General features: G+C 30.3%; 2 protein-coding genes across 5 annotated transcripts; both read right to left on the reverse strand.

The window, feature by feature from the left end:
• Positions 1 to 43: 43 nt before the first annotated feature.
• Positions 44 to 8547, reverse strand: LOC101248383 (CSC1-like protein RXW8). Of its 4 annotated transcripts, none has more exons than XM_019213671.3 (12): positions 8300 to 8547; positions 7325 to 7752; positions 6272 to 6418; positions 5768 to 5831; positions 5424 to 5633; positions 4435 to 4611; positions 3688 to 3986; positions 3026 to 3326; positions 2135 to 2413; positions 837 to 1070; positions 595 to 760; positions 44 to 509 (listed from the first exon to the last, which is right to left on the reverse strand). In XM_019213671.3, the coding sequence occupies exons 2-12, from the start codon at positions 7603 to 7605 to the stop codon at positions 478 to 480; spliced, it is 2190 nt and encodes a 729-aa protein (XP_019069216.2). In that variant the 5' UTR covers positions 7606 to 7752; positions 8300 to 8547; the 3' UTR covers positions 44 to 477. The 4 variants fall into 4 exon arrangements, with proteins under 4 accessions (XP_019069216.2, XP_019069215.2, XP_019069214.2 ...); XM_019213670.3 differs by having other exon boundaries at positions 3056 to 3326; positions 6272 to 6451; XM_019213669.3 differs by having other exon boundaries at positions 6272 to 6451.
• A 1410-nt stretch (positions 8548 to 9957) lies between these two features.
• On the reverse strand, positions 9958 to 12822 carry ACS5 (1-aminocyclopropane-1-carboxylate synthase 5). Its single transcript, NM_001247227.2, is given in 4 exon segments — positions 9958 to 11226; positions 11586 to 11746; positions 11966 to 12097; positions 12614 to 12822. Coding segments are annotated over 4 exon segments (1416 nt in total). The 5' UTR covers positions 12764 to 12822; the 3' UTR covers positions 9958 to 10253.
• Positions 12823 to 19814: the final 6992 nt, after the last annotated feature.

Consider the following 19814-nt stretch of genomic DNA (forward strand, 5'->3'; position numbering starts at 1 on the left):
GAATGGTTTAATTAAATTAATGAAATTGCCAAGACTAGAGTGATTGGAAGGATTGCAAATCTAATTTCTTATTTTCTTTCTAGGAAATGTACATCTATAGCCAAAAAGATAGAATAAACAAAATCCTCTGATAGAATAACCTGTAAGTATTTCAACTATACATGTAAGAACATCATACTCTAACAGAGAGTTTCATTATTCATGGAACTATCATCTGTACAAAAACTCGATACGTCCTTCTTCTCATCTCTATGTGAGACAGAGATAATCTAAACACTTCAAAATCTTGCATCTCCAGGAGCGCTTATAAGAACTTTCTCCTGTGTATACTAAAAGTTTCTATTCAAGATATCGTCTGCCTTTCCTCCAAAAATAAATAGTTAGAAGAATCACAACTAGCAATATTCCCTCGTGTAAATGCCCAGAAATTCATATACTTGATTATGATTCTCCAATTTTCAACGTATGTTGAACCCATTAAGAAGAGAGATGATGGACAGGGATTTTCCCTATAACCAACAGTGTCAAGAACATTTTAAAAGACATGCAAATAAATAGAAATTGTAGCATAATAAGTCATTTAGAAATTTGAACCTGGATTAATTTCTAGGTCTTCAAGCCTGCAGTTATTATTTGGGGGCATAGGATCACCCAGAGTGTGGGATTTGGATTTAAACTGTGTATAAGATGTTGTGAGTTTTTGGTGGATCTCTTTCATTTTCCCATTTTGTTCATCCTGCCGGTCCATTTCAATAAGAATCTGTGGAAATGAATACATGGCATAAGAGGCATATAATGGAAAATATTCTTTAACTGAATGTAGCAATAAAATATACCTGAGCAGGGATTTGCATGAATAATGGTTGAAACCTTTGCCTGCAATACTCATTGAAAAGGAGTGTCATGATTATAAGCGGAATTACAAAGCTTGACGCCACTGTAGACTTTTTTAGTCCAAAGACAGCCATGGCTATAACTTGCATCAGCACCATTGAGAAAATTGTTGCGTTGTGCACAATAGGCCAATAAGTTCCCCCAGTTTGATATTTTGTTACATACACGTTGAGGATCTGAAAGTTTTAATGAATTGGGTGTTACGAACACAATCTACAAGTGTGGATGTAGACATCGATATTCAGGTTAAACATAGCAGTACAAAAAAGATAAAATAAAAATGTTTCTTCAGATGACTTCCTGTTCTTTTCTGACCCGTTCAAGATAACATTCACTTTCTTTGGTAGAAAAGTACTATTACACAATTTTTTCATAAATCTATTATTCCTATCAGTTAGATGAACAGATCCTTGGTTATGACTTGTGACTATCACATTAAGTAGGATTTGTTTTCACCTCAAAAACCACAAATGTGAACTTCCTTACAGTACACGGATCATCTTGTTTCTTTTCTAAACAAAAGCCTTTACTTTTCATGCACATTGTCATTATGGAATACCAAGAACATTGGGATTCTCACAACACTAGATCTAATAATCTAAGATAATCAACAAAGCTTCTTGCTTCTATGTAATCTGCTCATGACATTTTTTCGCCTGTTTATTTTAAGTAGATATAAGATAAGGTTGCATAACAATCTTCGAAATACTAAAAGGCCAAAAGCACAACTACCGGGTCACTAAATGCTCGGAGGTGATACTACTTTAGAACCAAATTCGACTGTGTGGATATTATTTGGTAATCATATTTATAAGGTCTTGTGATTTTATTTTATTTTGAGTTTTGGTCCTAGTGCACATAACTGTGGTACAACCATAAAAACTTCAGACAAATTTATTCAAATTCAGCTACAAAAGCACAACTCAAACACAGCTAACATCTCCAGAGGTATCATTTTTCATCTATTTCATACAAATGAGAAATGCAAGCAATTTAGAAGCGAGAAGCAAGAAGCTCATTGAATTTCAAAATATAAAGGCAAGAACAGGTATCTTCAATAATCTACCCTTAGAAAATCCAGACACATCTTGATTTTCCATTTTTCTTATTGTTGTCTCAAGAAATTACTGATGTTTTTCGAGATCCTTAACCAATACATTTCATATGTTAAATAAAACAAAATTGGAACATAAAATAAGATTAAGAGTATAGATGGGATAATTCAGAAGGGGATGTTTACCTGATTACGGTATACAAGGTAAGCAAGGGAAAAATAAACCAGCAAGAATGGCAGTATCAAAGGAGACAATGTGGAATACACAAAGCCAAAAAGCCCAAATAGAAGGATCCTCGGAACTTCTGTGTGGTATGGAAAAGTCAATGTGCCATATGTAGTTACATCCTTGTTTCTGAGAATAAACATATAGAATAAGTTGCAGAGTAAACCAAACGGTTGCATGAGTTCGCATGATAGACTTGCCCAGCCTGATGTCAAAACATAAGTCATAAAAAAGGTAGCCTGCAGAAAAAAAGTTTAATTAATCATCACACACTAGGTGAATTCTTCAAGTTGCAAGGTGAAGGTGAAGGGATCAAAACAGGGAAGCTCCTTCTGTAGAAAAAGTACTCAATAAGGAATTTAAACAGAAGGTATAAAGAGAATTTCCAGGGTCTCCTGCTTCCTAATTGGACAGCTAAGAGACAGTGATGACACATTACTAGCTGCAGTGTTTGTTTAACTTTCTCCCAGATTCTCGTCACAAGTTGGACTAGTGGAAGTTTCTGCCCTTTATTGTGTTTAATGATGTAGGGAAGGGGACATGTACTTTCCACGAAGTACTGGTACTTTTCCGGCTTTTTCTTTCTCACCCTATTAATCTTGAATAAAATGTGGTCCAACTGAAAAATGAGTTTCTCCAACCACATATGAATAATAACTACACTTCAGAAGACTAGCCCTCTAGCATCCATCAACCCAATAAAAAGGCTAAAAATAAACCTAGTATTAGCCTTGTTTTTTTCTCCAAGGAAGCATTAGTTCATGATGAATTCCTAAAATCAAATATTTGTCGGTTTAATATTTGAGGATTGAGAATAAAAGTTGGCGCAGAGAGAAAGCTGGTAAACACACATATATATGCACATAGAGGAGGAAGGTTACTGTTGATGGTACTGCTGTCGCAAGTAGGTAATTTACATCCTTAAAAATCTTACTGAACCTCTCAATCACAGACCCCGAGAGGATGTTACCAAAGAAAACATTCCAGATGAAGAAGCACAAAACTTTTATGCTTGCACTCCTCTTCCGACCACTACGAGAGGTAGAGCCTTCCAATGTAGAAAATAGCAACATTATTGGAGGAACCATGTACATAAATATTATTAACACGACACTTGGTAGATATCCCGTAGCCAGCTGACTCATTGCTTTCCTGCAAGAAAGAAAGGGATCAAAAGATAACCATATTTCCCATGGATATAGCTCAGACTTCATAAATTAGTAGCATTATCTATATCTAGGCTGACAACTTAAGGTTGTTAATACAGAGAATGAAAGAGAAGCATTCAAGTTAGTAGCAGAATGAAAACAGTGCATAAAGGAAGATGGTAATCATTGCGGAAAAAAAGAGTCAAACTTGAATCAAGAAACATAACTTTATTTCCTCATGCTGTGTGTGAGAGAGACAGAATGATCAACAACTGTACTCCTTTCAAAATTAGATTTCCAATGTAAATTAAAAACTTAAAAAATTAGAGTTACAATTTTACAAAAAGAGGAAGTGACGAGATTACCTCTTTAAAACTCCTCTAAGAAATGGAAATGTCTTTTGAAGCTTGTCGAGGTGAACAAGACCCTGTGTTAATGAAACAGGCACAATGAAAAATGCCACCAAAGCCATCGAGGCCACAAGAATAGCTACTTTGCGGATCCAAAGGAGTCTATATGGGACACAAATGTTTGACCAATACATATCACCAGGTTCTGGAGAAAGATTTGTGACCCATGACATAGGATTTCGAGATTGAAGGCTCTGAGAAGCAACCAAAGCAGCATAGCGAGTCCTGAAAAATACTAAAGCAGCTGCAGACTCCTGCAAGAAAAAATTATGTACTCATTTCACTTCTTATTTTGTCTAGCCTCATGAAAAACGAAGCTAATTCAAAATTTTCAAGACAAAAGAGTCGAGCACACCAAAAGCAATACGAAGTATGTGACACTGTAATCTATTTAGTTAGATCAGGAACAAGTGCAACCTAGTGCTGTTCCTTCTGTTGAAGATAAAACAAACTTAGAGCTGTGCATTGAAGTAACCTTTACCAAGCATGAGAACTAAGAAGTTAATAGTTCGGCACATGTCAAGCCTAAATAAACCCAAACATAGTTTCAAGAAGGTAATGTTCCACCTATGGTGTATTGACTTGGGAACTCTCTTTGTAGATGCTATGGCTTAAATCCAACCCTCAGTGGAAGTCATGGCAATCACATGAAATCTGCCTAGCTGCAAGAACAGATGAAAATAATAAGAATAACTCTAATACCTTTTTACTCAAATCTGAACCGCCAAAATCACTTCTTCCTTGGTCATCGTCCGCATCCATGGGAAGCATGCTGAACGGTGTTGATGTTCCACAAAGACCACATCTCATGGAATTTGATCCAATGTGTAGTTCCCTAGGTGCCAGTTTTAGCATCTTGCACACCTTCCCTGCATCAGTCTGCAGTCATGCAACATGTGGCATATTAACAACCAGAAGAAAGAAAAAGAAGCACAAGGGAGAATTATGTCAAACAACTAGTTCAAGCAGAAGATAACTGCTTTTGTTTAGCTGACATACATATGCTTTATGAGGAAAAGCTAGCAGAAAATAGATGGACTCCGGGGCGGGCTATTACTCGAATTGTAGTTTTTTAACGACGGTCATGGAAACTCACAGGAGTTGGCATTACAATAAAAAAAAAAAACTTGATCCTGACAATAATGGTAGAGAGTGTATTATCAAGAACAAAATTTATTTAGATAATATTCCTGAAGCTTCAGGCACCTTATGTCTACCATGAAGAAAACTCTCTCATATTTCGGAGGAGAATCATCAGATTCTAATGTGGAAAACACATCGCCAGCATCAAAACCAATCAACTCCATTTTGCAGTTAAATTTTACCATATCATGCAGTTTCAATACCATTTACCTTTTTGAGCTTTCATATTTCATGGATGCTACAAGAAAAAACGACTTAAAAGTCTTAGACCTAATTTTTTGCCAAACATCTATAGCAAAATAATACATAGCGCCAGGTACAAACAACTCGAAATCACTTTCTCACCATTATGGCCTCACAAAATACGAAGAAACTTATAAAACATCCCATTACACAAAGTAAAAAATTTCAGCTCATATTAATATTTAATTGGAGCCAGAAGAGGATAATAGATTTGTTATAGTAGAGAAACTTCAAAGACACATCAAGCTTTGAGATCAAGAGAAATATTTCCATAATGAGACTACCAAAAAGGAGTGAATACCCACCACCAGTTTCTGAACAGAGCCAGATCGATATACGATTTGATGAGATAAAAAACTTGATGCATAGTAATTTGTGAAGAATCTTGCCACTGTTCCACTGTATGATTCTTCTCGCGACCATGGGATGGCACGAACAAGAACTGTGAAATAACTTGGGTTGGACATAGATGAAGTAAAGTAAGCCAGCCTCATCCTTGAAATGCTTTTGTACTCCTAAAAGCAAGTGAAGACCTTTTATGAAAAAAGAACAGACATAACATACATACTACCACATACTAAGGATCGAGTATGAAATACATACATTTTCAAGGAAAAAGCAGCAAATGGAAATTAGTTGTGATTCTTACAAGGTATAGAAGAAAACAAGCACAGCAGGATACGAGATACAATGCAAGGCAGTGAGCCCAAAGCCTGAAGAAGATAAAAGGAATATGTTGGTGAAACTGAATCAGATTAAAATGGAGCAACAGATCAGAAAACTACCTTTTTCTTAGGAAACTACCTTCTACTGTTCTAAGTATGCTTCCTTGGTCAACTTACAACATACAGTCTCTTTAGTAATAATACTTTCTCTATTCTCAGTAAAATTAACTTCAGGATTACTTTTTCTTGAGAAGGTAACTCAGGACTTAAAAGGGTCTCAAAAATCAAACAAGACAGAGAAAGGCATTGGAAGATTTACAGACACTTCCAAGAAACGACAAATAGAAGCTTTTAGTCCCTCCTTCTATTTTCAAAACTGTGAGTAAAAAATCCTCTTGCGATATGTATCCAAGTATGTCCATTGAGAAGAGAATAGATTAATCAACTTCATGTAAATCATTATCAGCTATTTTTAGCGCATTTCTTACCATCTTGACCCTTCCTCAACATTCGCAATGGTGAATACCTCCAATGTCTCTGCTGGAATCTGGTGACGCTGCATCTCTTTTCCAAAATAATTAAGTGGGAGCACAAGAAAATTGCATACAATGGCTGCAATGGAGAATATTCGGAAACTGTCCACAATGAGCAGCAGGAGAGTAAGTTTACTGCAATAGAGTAAAGGTTCATAGACATAGCAAAGTGCAATAGTAAGATTGTTGATATAAAGTCTGAAGGTTAAGAGAATTATCAAGAAAATGAGATTGAACAACAAAGTAATAAGCAGAGGTATAAATGTTTAACCATACTTCCTATGTAACATTTAAAATGACTTCCACAGGTGTAACACTATTATAGTTAGTATTTGATATATTCGCAAAAAGTATAACTAAGCTCTTTGGTCACAACTTTCTCACAATAGCACACTATGCATGACTCACTTTACACAAGCTACACAGATCGACTATCACCAGGAAAAACACCAAAATCACTTACACACACACACATATCACCATTGCAGTTGGTTAAACCATCATAAATTATCAGAGGACAGATTCCCTTTTTTTTTTGTCTATGCTCCCCAAAACCCAATATTGGCCAAACATATTGTACTACCTTCTCATCTCACAGCTTCTGTACATCCTTACAGAACCAGACAGCTAAATATTCAACACAGTTTAACCAGTGTAATTCAATCATGCATCCTTTTAAGGGAATAATGACAATGCAATAACAGTAAGGCAATAAGCCATGACTACTATTTTGACAATAGGTAAACAACTTCAAACTAGACAGTACAAAAATATGGATTTATGCAATATATACTAATCGACCATGCAAAAATGTGCGAGCTCCATTACTATAAATTGTATGCTTGCTGAATTTTCCCAGCAAATGATGAAAATACTCCGAAACAAATTTGATAGAAATAATTTATACTAACTCATTTAAATTATATCAGATTATCAGGAGTTAATTGACTTTTTCTTAAACACTAGAAAATCTAACGACTAACAAAGTGCTGGGCATTCCAATTTCACCTGAAAACAATCATCCGCACGAATACCACTGCATCCAAGCCACCAGTAGCGCATATCTCTTCATCAGATGTCTCCCATGCCTTCAGGATCCAACTTGGAGAAGGAACAAATCGATCAAACCGAAAGGCATCCTGTTGTCTTGATCTTACCTGAGCAATCTTTGCGCCAAAGTAAACATTTACAAAGCTTGGTTGTTTCCTTAAAACCGAATACAAGGAGAACAGCACTACGCTCACTGCAGTATTGATACCAGCAGAAGTCAACAGAGCAGCTAGCTTCATCTCCGTCCCCAAATATTTCAGAAACCTCAATAATTAAGACATGTCAATGCCTCTGCCTTCTTTATATATTGAAAAGATCTTTCTTGATGCAGAAGCATGAGAAGATCTAAGATGCAGCAGCAAGTTTGGTGCATTAAGGTTAAGAAACTGCAAAGTAAAATCACAGTGAAGGAAACAACTATTTATCTGGTTATAAACAGCTGACAAATCCTACAATTCGACAACAATCAAATAAACAAAACAAATATAACATAGAAAAACTTCAGCCTTACAAGTATGCTCATTTCAAATATCTCTGATCCACACCACGCAACTTAGCATACTAAAGTGTATAATCAAGTCAATATAATCCAGTAACAATTTGCTATTCCGAGCATACATAACATGCAAAACCAAAATCAAGTAAAAACAAAATGAACAATTTATAGTTAATGTAACGCTCACATCCATGTTCTTCACACTATTCAGTATCTGAAATTGCAAAAAATTTCATCTTTTTCCTTGGAGAACAATTCAGAGGCAATAAACTATCACGAAACAGCAAAAATACCATACACATTGCGTCCGTTACTTCTCAAAAATCAATAATTAATAAAAGTAAATCAAAGACAATTTCCAAAACGAAATCCGACGAACAATAATAAAAAAACAGGAAAAATTACCAAAGAAAAAATAGTAAAACGAGAAGAATCACCTGAAATTGAAACCGCTTCCTATTTCAGAATGACAGAAATAACGAATCCGAACGCAAATTTTTTTTAAAAATGAAAAAACCGATGAATGTTTAAAGCATTGCTTCAAACCAGAAGAAACCCTAGAAAAATTGTTCTTCAGTTTTTTTGATTTTGCGTTTGGATTTGGGAGACGAGAGAATAGGCTCTAATTTTTCGGTAACAAGGAAAAACAGCGCGAGAGAGAAGAAAGGCGCGTCGATTGCGAGTGTGCGTGTGTGCGTGGATTATAAAGAAGTGAGATTCTGTGGGCCCGATAAATAATTTACCACGTGGATTTTGAGAAATGACAAAAGTATAAACGGAATGGAACCGCTCTTAACTGTCAATATCCCGGTTTTTTTTTCTTCAGTTTTCATGCAAATTGAACCGCTGCATAACCTTGTTGTACCTAATGCATAATCTGAGATATATGGATATAGTTAAGTAATACTCTATCGGATATAGTTAAGTAATACTCTATCCATTTATATGAAACGTTACTTATTTTGTTTCTATTTTATTTTCCCTAATTTTTTTATTTATTGTTTCTTTAGGATATGAGTACTGAGTTAAATATAAATAAGTAAAGACGGAGCAAAGAAAAAGATTTTACGTACTGGAAAAAAAGATACTTAACTTTTAGGTTGATACAAATATGATTAAGTATTTTTTTATCCATCAAATAAAAAAAGTTGTTTTTTTATCATAGAAACTTCTACTTAAGTGACCATCTCATGAAAATTTTATCTATATATTTGTTGAAGTCTGATCATCTCATCTAAAAGTTTAAATTGTTACAAAGAGCACATACAATACACTCCCTCAAGTATAGACCTGATTTTTTTCATGAATAAACACGTGAAATTTTTTTTTGATATGAACGACTAAAAACTTAAGATTTTATAAAAAGCATATAATATGTGAATTTATAATTAATATGGATGAAGATGAAAAAAATTTCAAAGTCTTTGCCTACTCTGTTGTCATATTAAAGTATATGAATGCTCATCTAAAATTTTAAACAGTTAAAAAAATATTTTTATAATTTAATTATATTCTTTTTTTAACATTCTATTCGTAACTCACCCCTGCTCCTCCTTTTTTGGACACTTAGATGATCATTCCTTATTGATACATTTCAATATTCATGATGAATTCTCCAAATTCATCAAAAATGAAAGAAAATGACAACTAACCAATTATTCTTACTTTCCAATTTTATTTTATTACAAAAAAGTGAGACTACGCGCAAGAAATGTATACTTTATTTTCTCTATGATTACATAATGCCTTTTATCTAATTACATTATAAGCTTACTTAACTTACATATGGATAATAAATGAGTAATCAATTAGTTGAATATTATCACTTATGTACATTTTATGTTTTTTTTTTTTCCGATTAATCGTAAAATAGTTTCACATGATATTTGCTATTGGCGCCTTAAATTTTAGAATGCCAAAGTTTCAAGAATTGGACAGATTGGATTTGAACCCCCATTTTGGACCAAACTCTCTATGTTAACAACATTTTATTCACGTGTTTAGTACTTACATTACCCCAACTTAAATCACACAACTTTATGATAAAAGTCAAAAATCAAAGCAAGACATATTTACTATACTTATAGTGCAAATTCTGATGCAAATAAATTTATTCAAGTAATGTCTCAATCTCAACAACTCCCTCTGATTTGTTTAATTTCTTTGTCTCATATTTCCTAGTGATTGCGATATGAAGTAACGTGTTATAATATTTGAAAATGGACATAAAACATGAAAGCTACCAAGTAGGCTGACCATATTTGAAACATCACATAACTCTACACAATAATAAAATACTAATAAATACATATATGCTCCCTAGCTATACTACAACTCTCAAATTATATCAAACACAACAATAATACAATTAATATATCTTCAATTTCCCTTTCAACGATCTCTTCTTCCATCACCTGATGAAAATTTAACAACCCAATTCGCAATTGTCCTTCTCCTCCTTGACCCAGCACCCGTCACGAATCGTAACGGCTGCTGGCGATGAATACCTCTATCAGAATTAACAAAATTATTAATCCTTTGCATCGCGAGGTCTAGTGTTTCTTTTGACATATTCGCGAAACAAACCCTGAACCAACCCGGTTCACTGCAGTGACAGGAGGAACCAGGGGATACATTTAAACCAACGTTACTAATTATTTTTTTCCATAATTCCATTTCTGCTTCAAATGTGTTTGAATTTAGCAAATCCCTCATATCCACAAAACAGAACAATCCAGCGTTACTGTCCAAACATTCAATCCCCGAATTTGCGAGACCTGAAGCGAGCATTTCCCTCCTATGTATCAATTGTTTCTTATTTTGCTTAACATAACGTTTTATAAATCTCCTATCTCCGAGAATTTTAGACAATAGATACTGAGTTTGCGATGAAATTAACCCAAAACTCGACATCTTTGTAGCGGCAGCTATGAGAGTTTCGTTGTTCGAATAAATCATGCCAACTCTGAAACCTGGAAGGCCTAAATCCTTCGATAGACTCGATACAATGTGAACTTGGTTCCACATTTTTGATTTTTCGAGTTTTCTATCGATTAATGCCTCGATTATGCTTACGAATTTTGGCGAATCGAATACTGTGCCAGCGTATATTTCGTCGCTAACTATATGAATATTTTTGGTCATGGCAAATGTGATTAGAATGTTTAGTTCGTTGCGAGACATTGTTGTGCCTAGTGGATTTGAAGGATTTGTGATGAATACACCCTTGACTGTTAAATTACGTTTTTGGGCTTGTTCATATGCTTCTTCAAGGGCCGATTCGGTAATTCTGAAATTATTTGAACTGTAGCACTGTATTGGTACAATTTCAGCCCCTGTTCTCCATTTAAGATCTCTATCAAACCTGTCATGAGAAAAAAAAATCAGGATAATGGCTTAGAATTTATATGGAGCTTGCTAACAAGAGTTTGAGTTATATGCACTGACGATTAAAAAAATATTTAGTATAACTTTTTAAATAAATACTATTTCTAAGAATTAAGACAAACAAATCGAAAAAGGAATATAATGTTTGAGTTATACTCTAGAATAGTGGTAAAAAAGGAACTCTTACCACATATTAAGTTAAAATGACTGGTAAAAAGACAACCTAATTAGCATTAATGTGTATAGCTTAATTGATCAAAGAAATATTTAATTGACTTTTGAAATTCTATCGCGTAAACAGGAACAAGGGAATATTATTTAAGAGATTGATGTTACCCTGGATAATAAGGAGTTGGAATAAGGAGAGCTTCTCCAGGTTCAGCTAAGCAAAAAATGAGTGTTTCATTTGCTGAAGTTGAACCAGCTGTAAGTACTAAATTTTTGGGATCAAATTTTACTTTCTTTCTTCTAATCTCAGCCATGAATGACACAAGTACCTGCAAAGCAAAATAAAATGTAGTTTAAAATAAGTATTTAATATATTAGTGTGATTTCACGAACGGAGTTTGAAGAGTGAGTAAAGGATCAGTGTGCTTAAACCTTACTCCTACTCCTCGACTGTTTCCATCAGGTACTCCACTCGATTGAAAGAAAATAAAATATATATGTATATATTTATGCAAGAAAAATGAAAAAAAAGGAAGAAATTAAATTACATTTTTGAAAGCTTGCAATCCATGATAATCTTGAAAAAGAGCCAAGTCTCTAAACATGGATCCTCCATTTTCTCTAAACTGAATTACATCTTGGTTCCTTGTGAGCCATGATTCAATAAGATCGAAAGAGAGCTGTTTCATTAATTAATATAATTAATTAGAACAAGAAAATTTAATTCAAGATTATAACTAGAGCTTCAAAAAAAAAATTATATATGTACATATATATAAACATTATATTATATGTTTACTAATTATTATATAGCTAGAAACAACAACAAAAGAAATTGTGCATGCTGATTCAGATACATGAGGATCAATCAAACACTTTTTGGTTGGTCTTTTGTCAATATCATATGAAGCAATAAAGCCAACCTTTTTCAAAAACAAGACATAGTATTTAGCAAATGTAGCACATAATTTGTCATGATACTAATTTAAACTATACATCATCATTAACTTTGTTCAATTATTTTCATTTTTTTTCTTTTCTCTTGATATATCATTCATCATCATGCATATATATTCTTAATCACATTGCGCCCTTGATAGTATAATGTAATGATGTATGATTATGTATATAACTTACGCTCGTGTTTCTAAGTAGTTGAGTTGAGTGTGTTGTATATAATAGTATAAATTTGGTACCTGATTTTCAGCTAAACCCATTTGAATAATACCAGAAGGATTTTGTAAAGGATCATAAGGATTCTTCTCATATTCTTGCCATCCAATAAAATAAGAAGAATCTTGCCCATGGGATTTGCACATAGCCATTTTGGACAACATTTTTAACATTTTATGTATGAGAATAAGAAGAAGAATGAGGAAGAACTTGAGAGTGAAGGAGGAGGAAGAGTTATTTTGAGTAGGTATATTTGCAAATTACAATATAATGTGGCATATATTTATAATAAGACTAAGGTTGCAAAAGAAAAAATAAATATATCTCAATCGACAATAGTCTTCTATGGTGGATGGAATTCTCATTATTACTTTTTGACTAAGCTCGATTTATCTATATTCTATCCTTCGATAAGTCTACGGTTTATAAAAGAAAATTATATTCACACAGTAACAATAAGGTCTATGTGCATTATAAGGTAAGAATAAAGTTCATGATTATTTTTTATTTTTTTTGAATTGATGAACTATCAAAAAAATAATTTTTTTATTTCATAAAAATAAAAATAAAAATATACTTTATTCTTTTTAGACTCGTAAGAATATACGTGTAATTATTTGATGTACATTGACTAACGTGATCAATTTCTTTTCTTAGCTCCCAACAAAATTTTTACTGTTTTGATCAGTTTCTACAAGTGAAAAAAGTTTAGTGAACCAAAATTTAGTTTCACCGCTCAACCGACTTTTCTTACATTAATTAAATACATCTTCCTATACCCTAGCTATATAGCTCGCTTTCCATTTTAAGTTTGAGCTGATTCGAGAGAACACGGTTTTATTTATTTAATTATATTTTTAATATAATGTTTTTTTGATATCATATAGCAATATGACTCGATATAATTAGCAGGTTGTTTTTCTTTTAAAATTTGTAAGAAAAAAACAATCTGAATATGTAGTTGACATCGTAGTTCTTGATAACTTATGTTCGATTGATAATTGTCTAATAATATAGAAATGTATTATTAAGAAGAAAGGAGTTAATGATGATTTTTTTTGTCTATTTTAATATTATATTAAATTGTGTATAAAAATTATTGAAAAAAATTCACTTTTCCAATAAAATACATATAGATACATATATACATTAAACTAATTGAACAGTTCAACCTAATGTGATTTATTTTCTTGTATTAGGAATTTGTAATAAAAATAACGTTATAATAAGTATGTAATATAAGATGTCATTAATATTACCATCGACTTGTCTAAATTACTGCCCATATATATATATATATATATATATATATATTTGTGAGGTGATATATATATATATATATATATATAGTCATACATGCTAAGACAAAAGAAAAAATATTAGAAAATATTTTTATTAATCACAACATTTCTTTTACGAAAACAATCCTTTTGTCGGGGTCCTTTAGCGACCAAAAGCCCCACCATGTCTTCTTTATAATATTTATTATTTATTATTTATGTATGTATGTATCTACTTTCAATTTGTATACTGAAATTCCTCCAAAGAAAAAAATGTTGAAAATGATCCGGTTTCTTTTTTATTTAAATATCGAAAAAGGATAAAAAAAAATGTTCCTAAATTATGTGAAAATGAACAAAATGTTTTTCACTTATAGTATTTTTAAAAAAAAAATATCGTTAGGATTTTGATCCACGAAAAGTTTTTATTATTACTTAGCTTAATGCGTCAAAATGCTTTTTTTTCAGATAATATATTATTTATTTTGTTTTTTTAACGCAATCTTTTTGTAATGATATTTTTTATCAACAAATGTTTATTTCTGTCCTATTTTAATTAAAAAATAAGAAAATAAAATATATTTCTAATTTTACTATAATTATTTGCAATGACTAATTCAATTCATCTTACTTTCTCGGATTTTTTAATGTCTCAACAAAAAAAGATATTCATGATATTAACTCAATTTTTCAATGATCTTAAATTGAAATTGAAAAGATTTTTAATAATTTTGGAGAAGAAATTTGAATTTTGAATTTCTTTTGAAGTTGTTATGCTTTGAGAGCTTGATTAGCAGTGAAAACAATGTAATTGCGTAATTTATGAAAAATGAATATTTAATTATACATCTCTTTTCCTTTTTAAGTGCAAAAAAAAAAAATTATTCCCATTTTTAACTCAACAAGAGTCTTGTATCAGAATTAATTTATCTGAATGATGACTTATATATCCAAAAGATACAAATTTTAAAAGATTATAATAATTAAAAAAAATTGAGATAAAATATAATCTACGCTTTAAACTATGTGATTTATAGAACTTATATTTAATAGTGCGGATATTTAAGTTATCAATTGCTTCAATCATGATTCAAAGTATATATATATATTCTAAATCGATGAACTCATCTCATATTAACCAATAAGTTTTTGGAAAGCATCTCCCATCACTTTCCTAATTTTGGGGTAGTCAAATTATCTTAGTTTACGTATCAATTTTATTTACTATAAAATATTTTAATTTTTTAATGAAGGAAAAGAATTTCAATCAATATTTCGAAAAAGTTTCGTGCTTTTAACATAGTATAGAAGATATGGATATATTAGGTATATAGAAATAGTGGCGTAACTATATATAGCTCGAACTATCAGACATTCTTCATTGAGAAATTATGCTATGTATATAGAAAATTGTACGTAATATATAGATTAAAAAATATTTTTCATATATATATAATATATTTTAGATATTTTTAACGAGATTTCTGACTTTGTTATTGTTGTAGAGATAATAGATAGAAATTGAGATAGAAATAGATGGAAGATATGAAGGTCTTAATTGGTTCAAGTTTGAAGAGTGGCTCAGCAGTGAAGTATGTCCAAAATTATTTGAAACTCACATGGTCAGTTTCTAAGATCGCATAATTTTTAATTTTTTAAAATTTTGAGATTACTGTTTATCTAATTTTTTTTCGAATCTATCCAAGTGTATTCTCTAGTTTGATTATTTTTATAATGATGGAGAAAGACCTCAATCTTCAATTTTATTTCGTCATGCTCGTGAGAATAATAAGTATTTTGTATAGATAACATTTTGAAATTAGAATAGGGTGATACTCAATCAAAATTAAATATATCTACGTTAGAAGTGACACACATATTAAAACATTAATTATTATCATATGCTAGTAACAATTTTACCCTTAACTTAAAAGATTATGCAACTATTCAAGTATAATAATGTATTTTCTGGTTCCAAAAAGCATGTATTACAACTTAGTAGTACTAAAAATTTTCTTCAATTAAATAAGGACATATTATGAAAAAAATCGTTATCCTTTCTTGATTTGTGAAAATAGACAAATTAATAGGAATAAATATAAAAAAAAATATGAACAAGTAAATAGAGACAAATAAAGTACTTATCTCGTGTATAAATTCTTTTTTTTTCCCTAGAAGTTTGTGATTTTCCTATTGAAAATGTTGATTTTACTTGTATTACTTTTGTAGTAAAGACATGATTTGTCCATTGAAATTTCATTTTTGCTTTGTTACGTTAGATTTTTTAAATTAAAATGCCTGGTATATATTCCTAATAAAATATGAGTACTTTTTGAGTTATTTGTTAGTATATTAAGAAGTTCTAGAATGAAATTAAATTAAACGTGCGAGTCTACTATTTATTCGATTAACAAATTTTGACCCTCCATGATGTTCGATTCAATTTAGAATTTACAGAAAATTTATGTTTCGATTAAGATGAATTGAATATTTATATAAATATACCATAATTTGAATAATTTTCTATTGTTCAAGTCTCTTGTTTATCTATTTTTATCAATTTAAATTTTTTTAATATTTACATTTAAATTAAGATGAGTTGAATATTCATAATATCACGATTTTTTCTTAATTTTATTTTGTTTGAGTCTCTTGTTTATCTACTTTTATCAATTTAAAATCCTTTCGCTATTCATATTTAGATTAAGAGAGTTGAATATTTAAACAAACATACCACAATTTTCTTAATTTTATTTTGTTTGAGTCTCTTGTTTATCAACTTTTATCAATTTAGAATTCTTCCACATTTATATTTAGATTAAAATAAGTTGAATATATTTATACAGACACACTACATTTTTCATAATTTTATTTATTTGAAGTTTCTTATTTATCTATTTATATTAATATAGAATTCTTTGGCATTTCTATTTAGATTATGATGACTTGAAGATTTATACAGACACACTACAATTTTTCTTAATTTTCTTTTTGAAGTTTCTTATGTATCTATTTTTATTCATTTACAATTCTTTGGCATTTATATTTAGATTTTAGATTATGATTAGTTGAATATTTTTATATAGATATACCACAATTTTCTTAATTTTATTTCTTCCGGTCTCTTGTTCATCTAACTTCATATTTATCTTAGTGAATTTTCAATTCCTTTTTATATATATATATGTGATGGTGCTCATCAGTTTTTGTGGAGCTCAATTTTTAATTTAATTTTATCATGCTCAGGAAATAATAAGCATTTGCATAGATCACATTTGAGCTTAAGATAGGGTGCTAAATTTGTTACAATTATGTAACAGTATTTGTCAATTTTTTTTTAACTTTCAAATTTGACAAGTTTATACCCTTTTTTTTTAAATGCACGTATCCCCTTGATCTAAAATCTCAAAGACACATTTATACTATACTAAGGTGCTATTACCATCTGAACTTATTTTATAAATAATTTTCCATCTCTTTTTGACTTATGTGGTTGGATTTTTTTCAAGCTAGTGTCACTTAGGCCGAAAGAGGGTAATAGAACCTTAGTATGGTATAAGTGTGTTTGTGGAATTTTGGACATAGGTTGAGGGGCTATTTGTGAATTATCCGAGTCCAAAACCTAAAGAACAAAAAAAATTACCAAAAATTTTAAAGAAGTACATTAATTTTTTTTTTTATCAAAAGGGTAAAATCACTGCCGTCTACATTAAGTCTGTAGTAGCAGTAGCAGCGAAAGAAAAATCGCTGCAGTCGTTTCTGCATAAAATAAAAAATAAAAAAATTTAAACGCTGCCTGAAGTGGTAATTTTATTGGCAGCGATTTTCCGTGGATTTCTTTTTCTATGGCTGCTGTTTAAGTTATCTAATTTTCATTAAATTATAGCTGCCAATTAAATATTGATATTTCTTTTTTTAAAAAAAAATTTACGATTTTAAGAAAAAAATTGGCACTGATTTATTTTTTTTTAAAAAAAAAGTTTCACCAAGCTGCAATGGCAGCAATCGTTAAAAAAAAAAAGAGCACATTTACACGGAAATCGCTGCTTCGGCAGCGATTATCCAACTCTTTTATAACTCTATATTTGTAGTAATTTCAATTTTTTTAAAATTAAAAATTTGCTTAAAATGTTGCTTGGCAGCGATTTTATTTTAAAAAATAAAAAAATATGAACAAAATTATTGGTCAGCAATTTTGAGAATTTTAAGACTTAACGGCGTGAAAACAAAATCGCTTTTTCAATAGCGATTTCGTCCTTTTGGTTAGAAAATAAATTGATGTAACCTTTGAAATTTTTTTAATAATTTTTTTTACCCTTTAAGCTTCGCATTATCCCTTCTTTTTTCTCAATTTATTATGTGGTATTTTTGTTCCTCTAGAGTCAATTTACTCATTAAAGTTAATTAAAATTTAAATATTAAAAAGTTATCCAAAAATTATTAAGCTATAACTCCACGTTTCAATATAAATTCAAAATATATTTTATAATATTGATTAAAATTTATATAATTTAATTTTTTAAAATATTAAATAAATTAAAACATTGCTAGATTAAATTGATCATATTTTCATAAAATGATTTTATTTCCTTAGGTGCATGTCACAATGGAGACTCGACGGAAAATCCATTAGATTAATCTTACTGGGAGAGAAGCACTCCTTACTAAAAGATAAAGATTTTTTTTTTATTATTCAAATACTTTGAAATATCTAATTAGAAATAATTTCATTTATTCTATTATGTTCATTTTATAAAAAAAAATTGAAAACAAATAAATTAAAAATGAAGAGAAGTCAAATCCGTAAAAAAGAAGTGTTTTAAAACCAGGTGGATTAAAACAGAAGATGAGGTCAAATCTTTTAAGGCCATTATTTAGCCCTTGTATAGTGCGTACCAAACACAAAGGTGATACTTTCAATAAAAACCTCATTATAATACATATCGTTTGTTATAGAATTTATTCAAAAGTGATACTTTTAATAAAAAAAAGTTATATTGAAATTCGAATTTAAAATTTTTGATCAGAGAAATAAAAGTCTATACTGCGCCACAATCTATATAAATAATGTTGTTTCACTTGTCTATTTCTTCATCAAAAGTTTCTCCTTTCTCAAATACCAAAAAACTTTTACTTTACGATAATGTGATACTCTTTATTTAGAATCATAAATATATGGTCGGTATTCCGTCAGGTACATTTTAATTATGGTAAAAATAAATAGTCTAAAATAATTACTATTTTAGAAAATTAAAATATATTAATTATTAGTTTGCACTTTTATTGTTCTACTATAAGTGTGAGAGAAATTAATATAGTAAAAAAAGTTGAGATAAAATATAAACGAGGCCCTTTTAGTTCACTGTTTTTAATGATCGTCCTATAAAAAATTAATGGAATATAAAATAAATTGAAAAGAAGTAAATGACAGATACTAAGGTAAAAAAATTTCATATAGAATTTTATACCAGATCAATACATGCATGTCTTGTGTTCAAATTTATAATGCATTTTACTTCATTAAATCACATAATAACGAAAATTGTATTGACTTGATTAAACACTTGATTTCATGATAAATTCGCATCACTAGACAACCAAGCACAAAATACATCATGAAATTGCACATTTTATTTGCTAGTGTTTTTCAAAGAATTTAATGTCTAGTATACTTGTATAAACACTACTCCTAATCATTGTTCTTAATGTACATAACCTATTATTTGTTACAATATACGTTAAAATATAATAGTATACAAAATTGTACTATACCTTTTTTCTTTTTTGTAAAAAAATGAAAGCATCTCAAAGCAGTATCAAACACCTATGGCCCACATGTCAAATGATATTACTTGAAAAAGCACCCTTTAGAAAATGCTCCTTATAATTAAGAGAAATACAACAATTTTCATTATTGTAAAACAATTAGTTGTAGTATTTTTAG

The sequence above is a fragment of the Solanum lycopersicum genome, chromosome 4, assembly GCF_036512215.1.
Source record: "Solanum lycopersicum chromosome 4, SLM_r2.1".
In the NCBI taxonomy this organism is placed as follows: Eukaryota; Viridiplantae; Streptophyta; class Magnoliopsida; order Solanales; family Solanaceae; genus Solanum; species Solanum lycopersicum.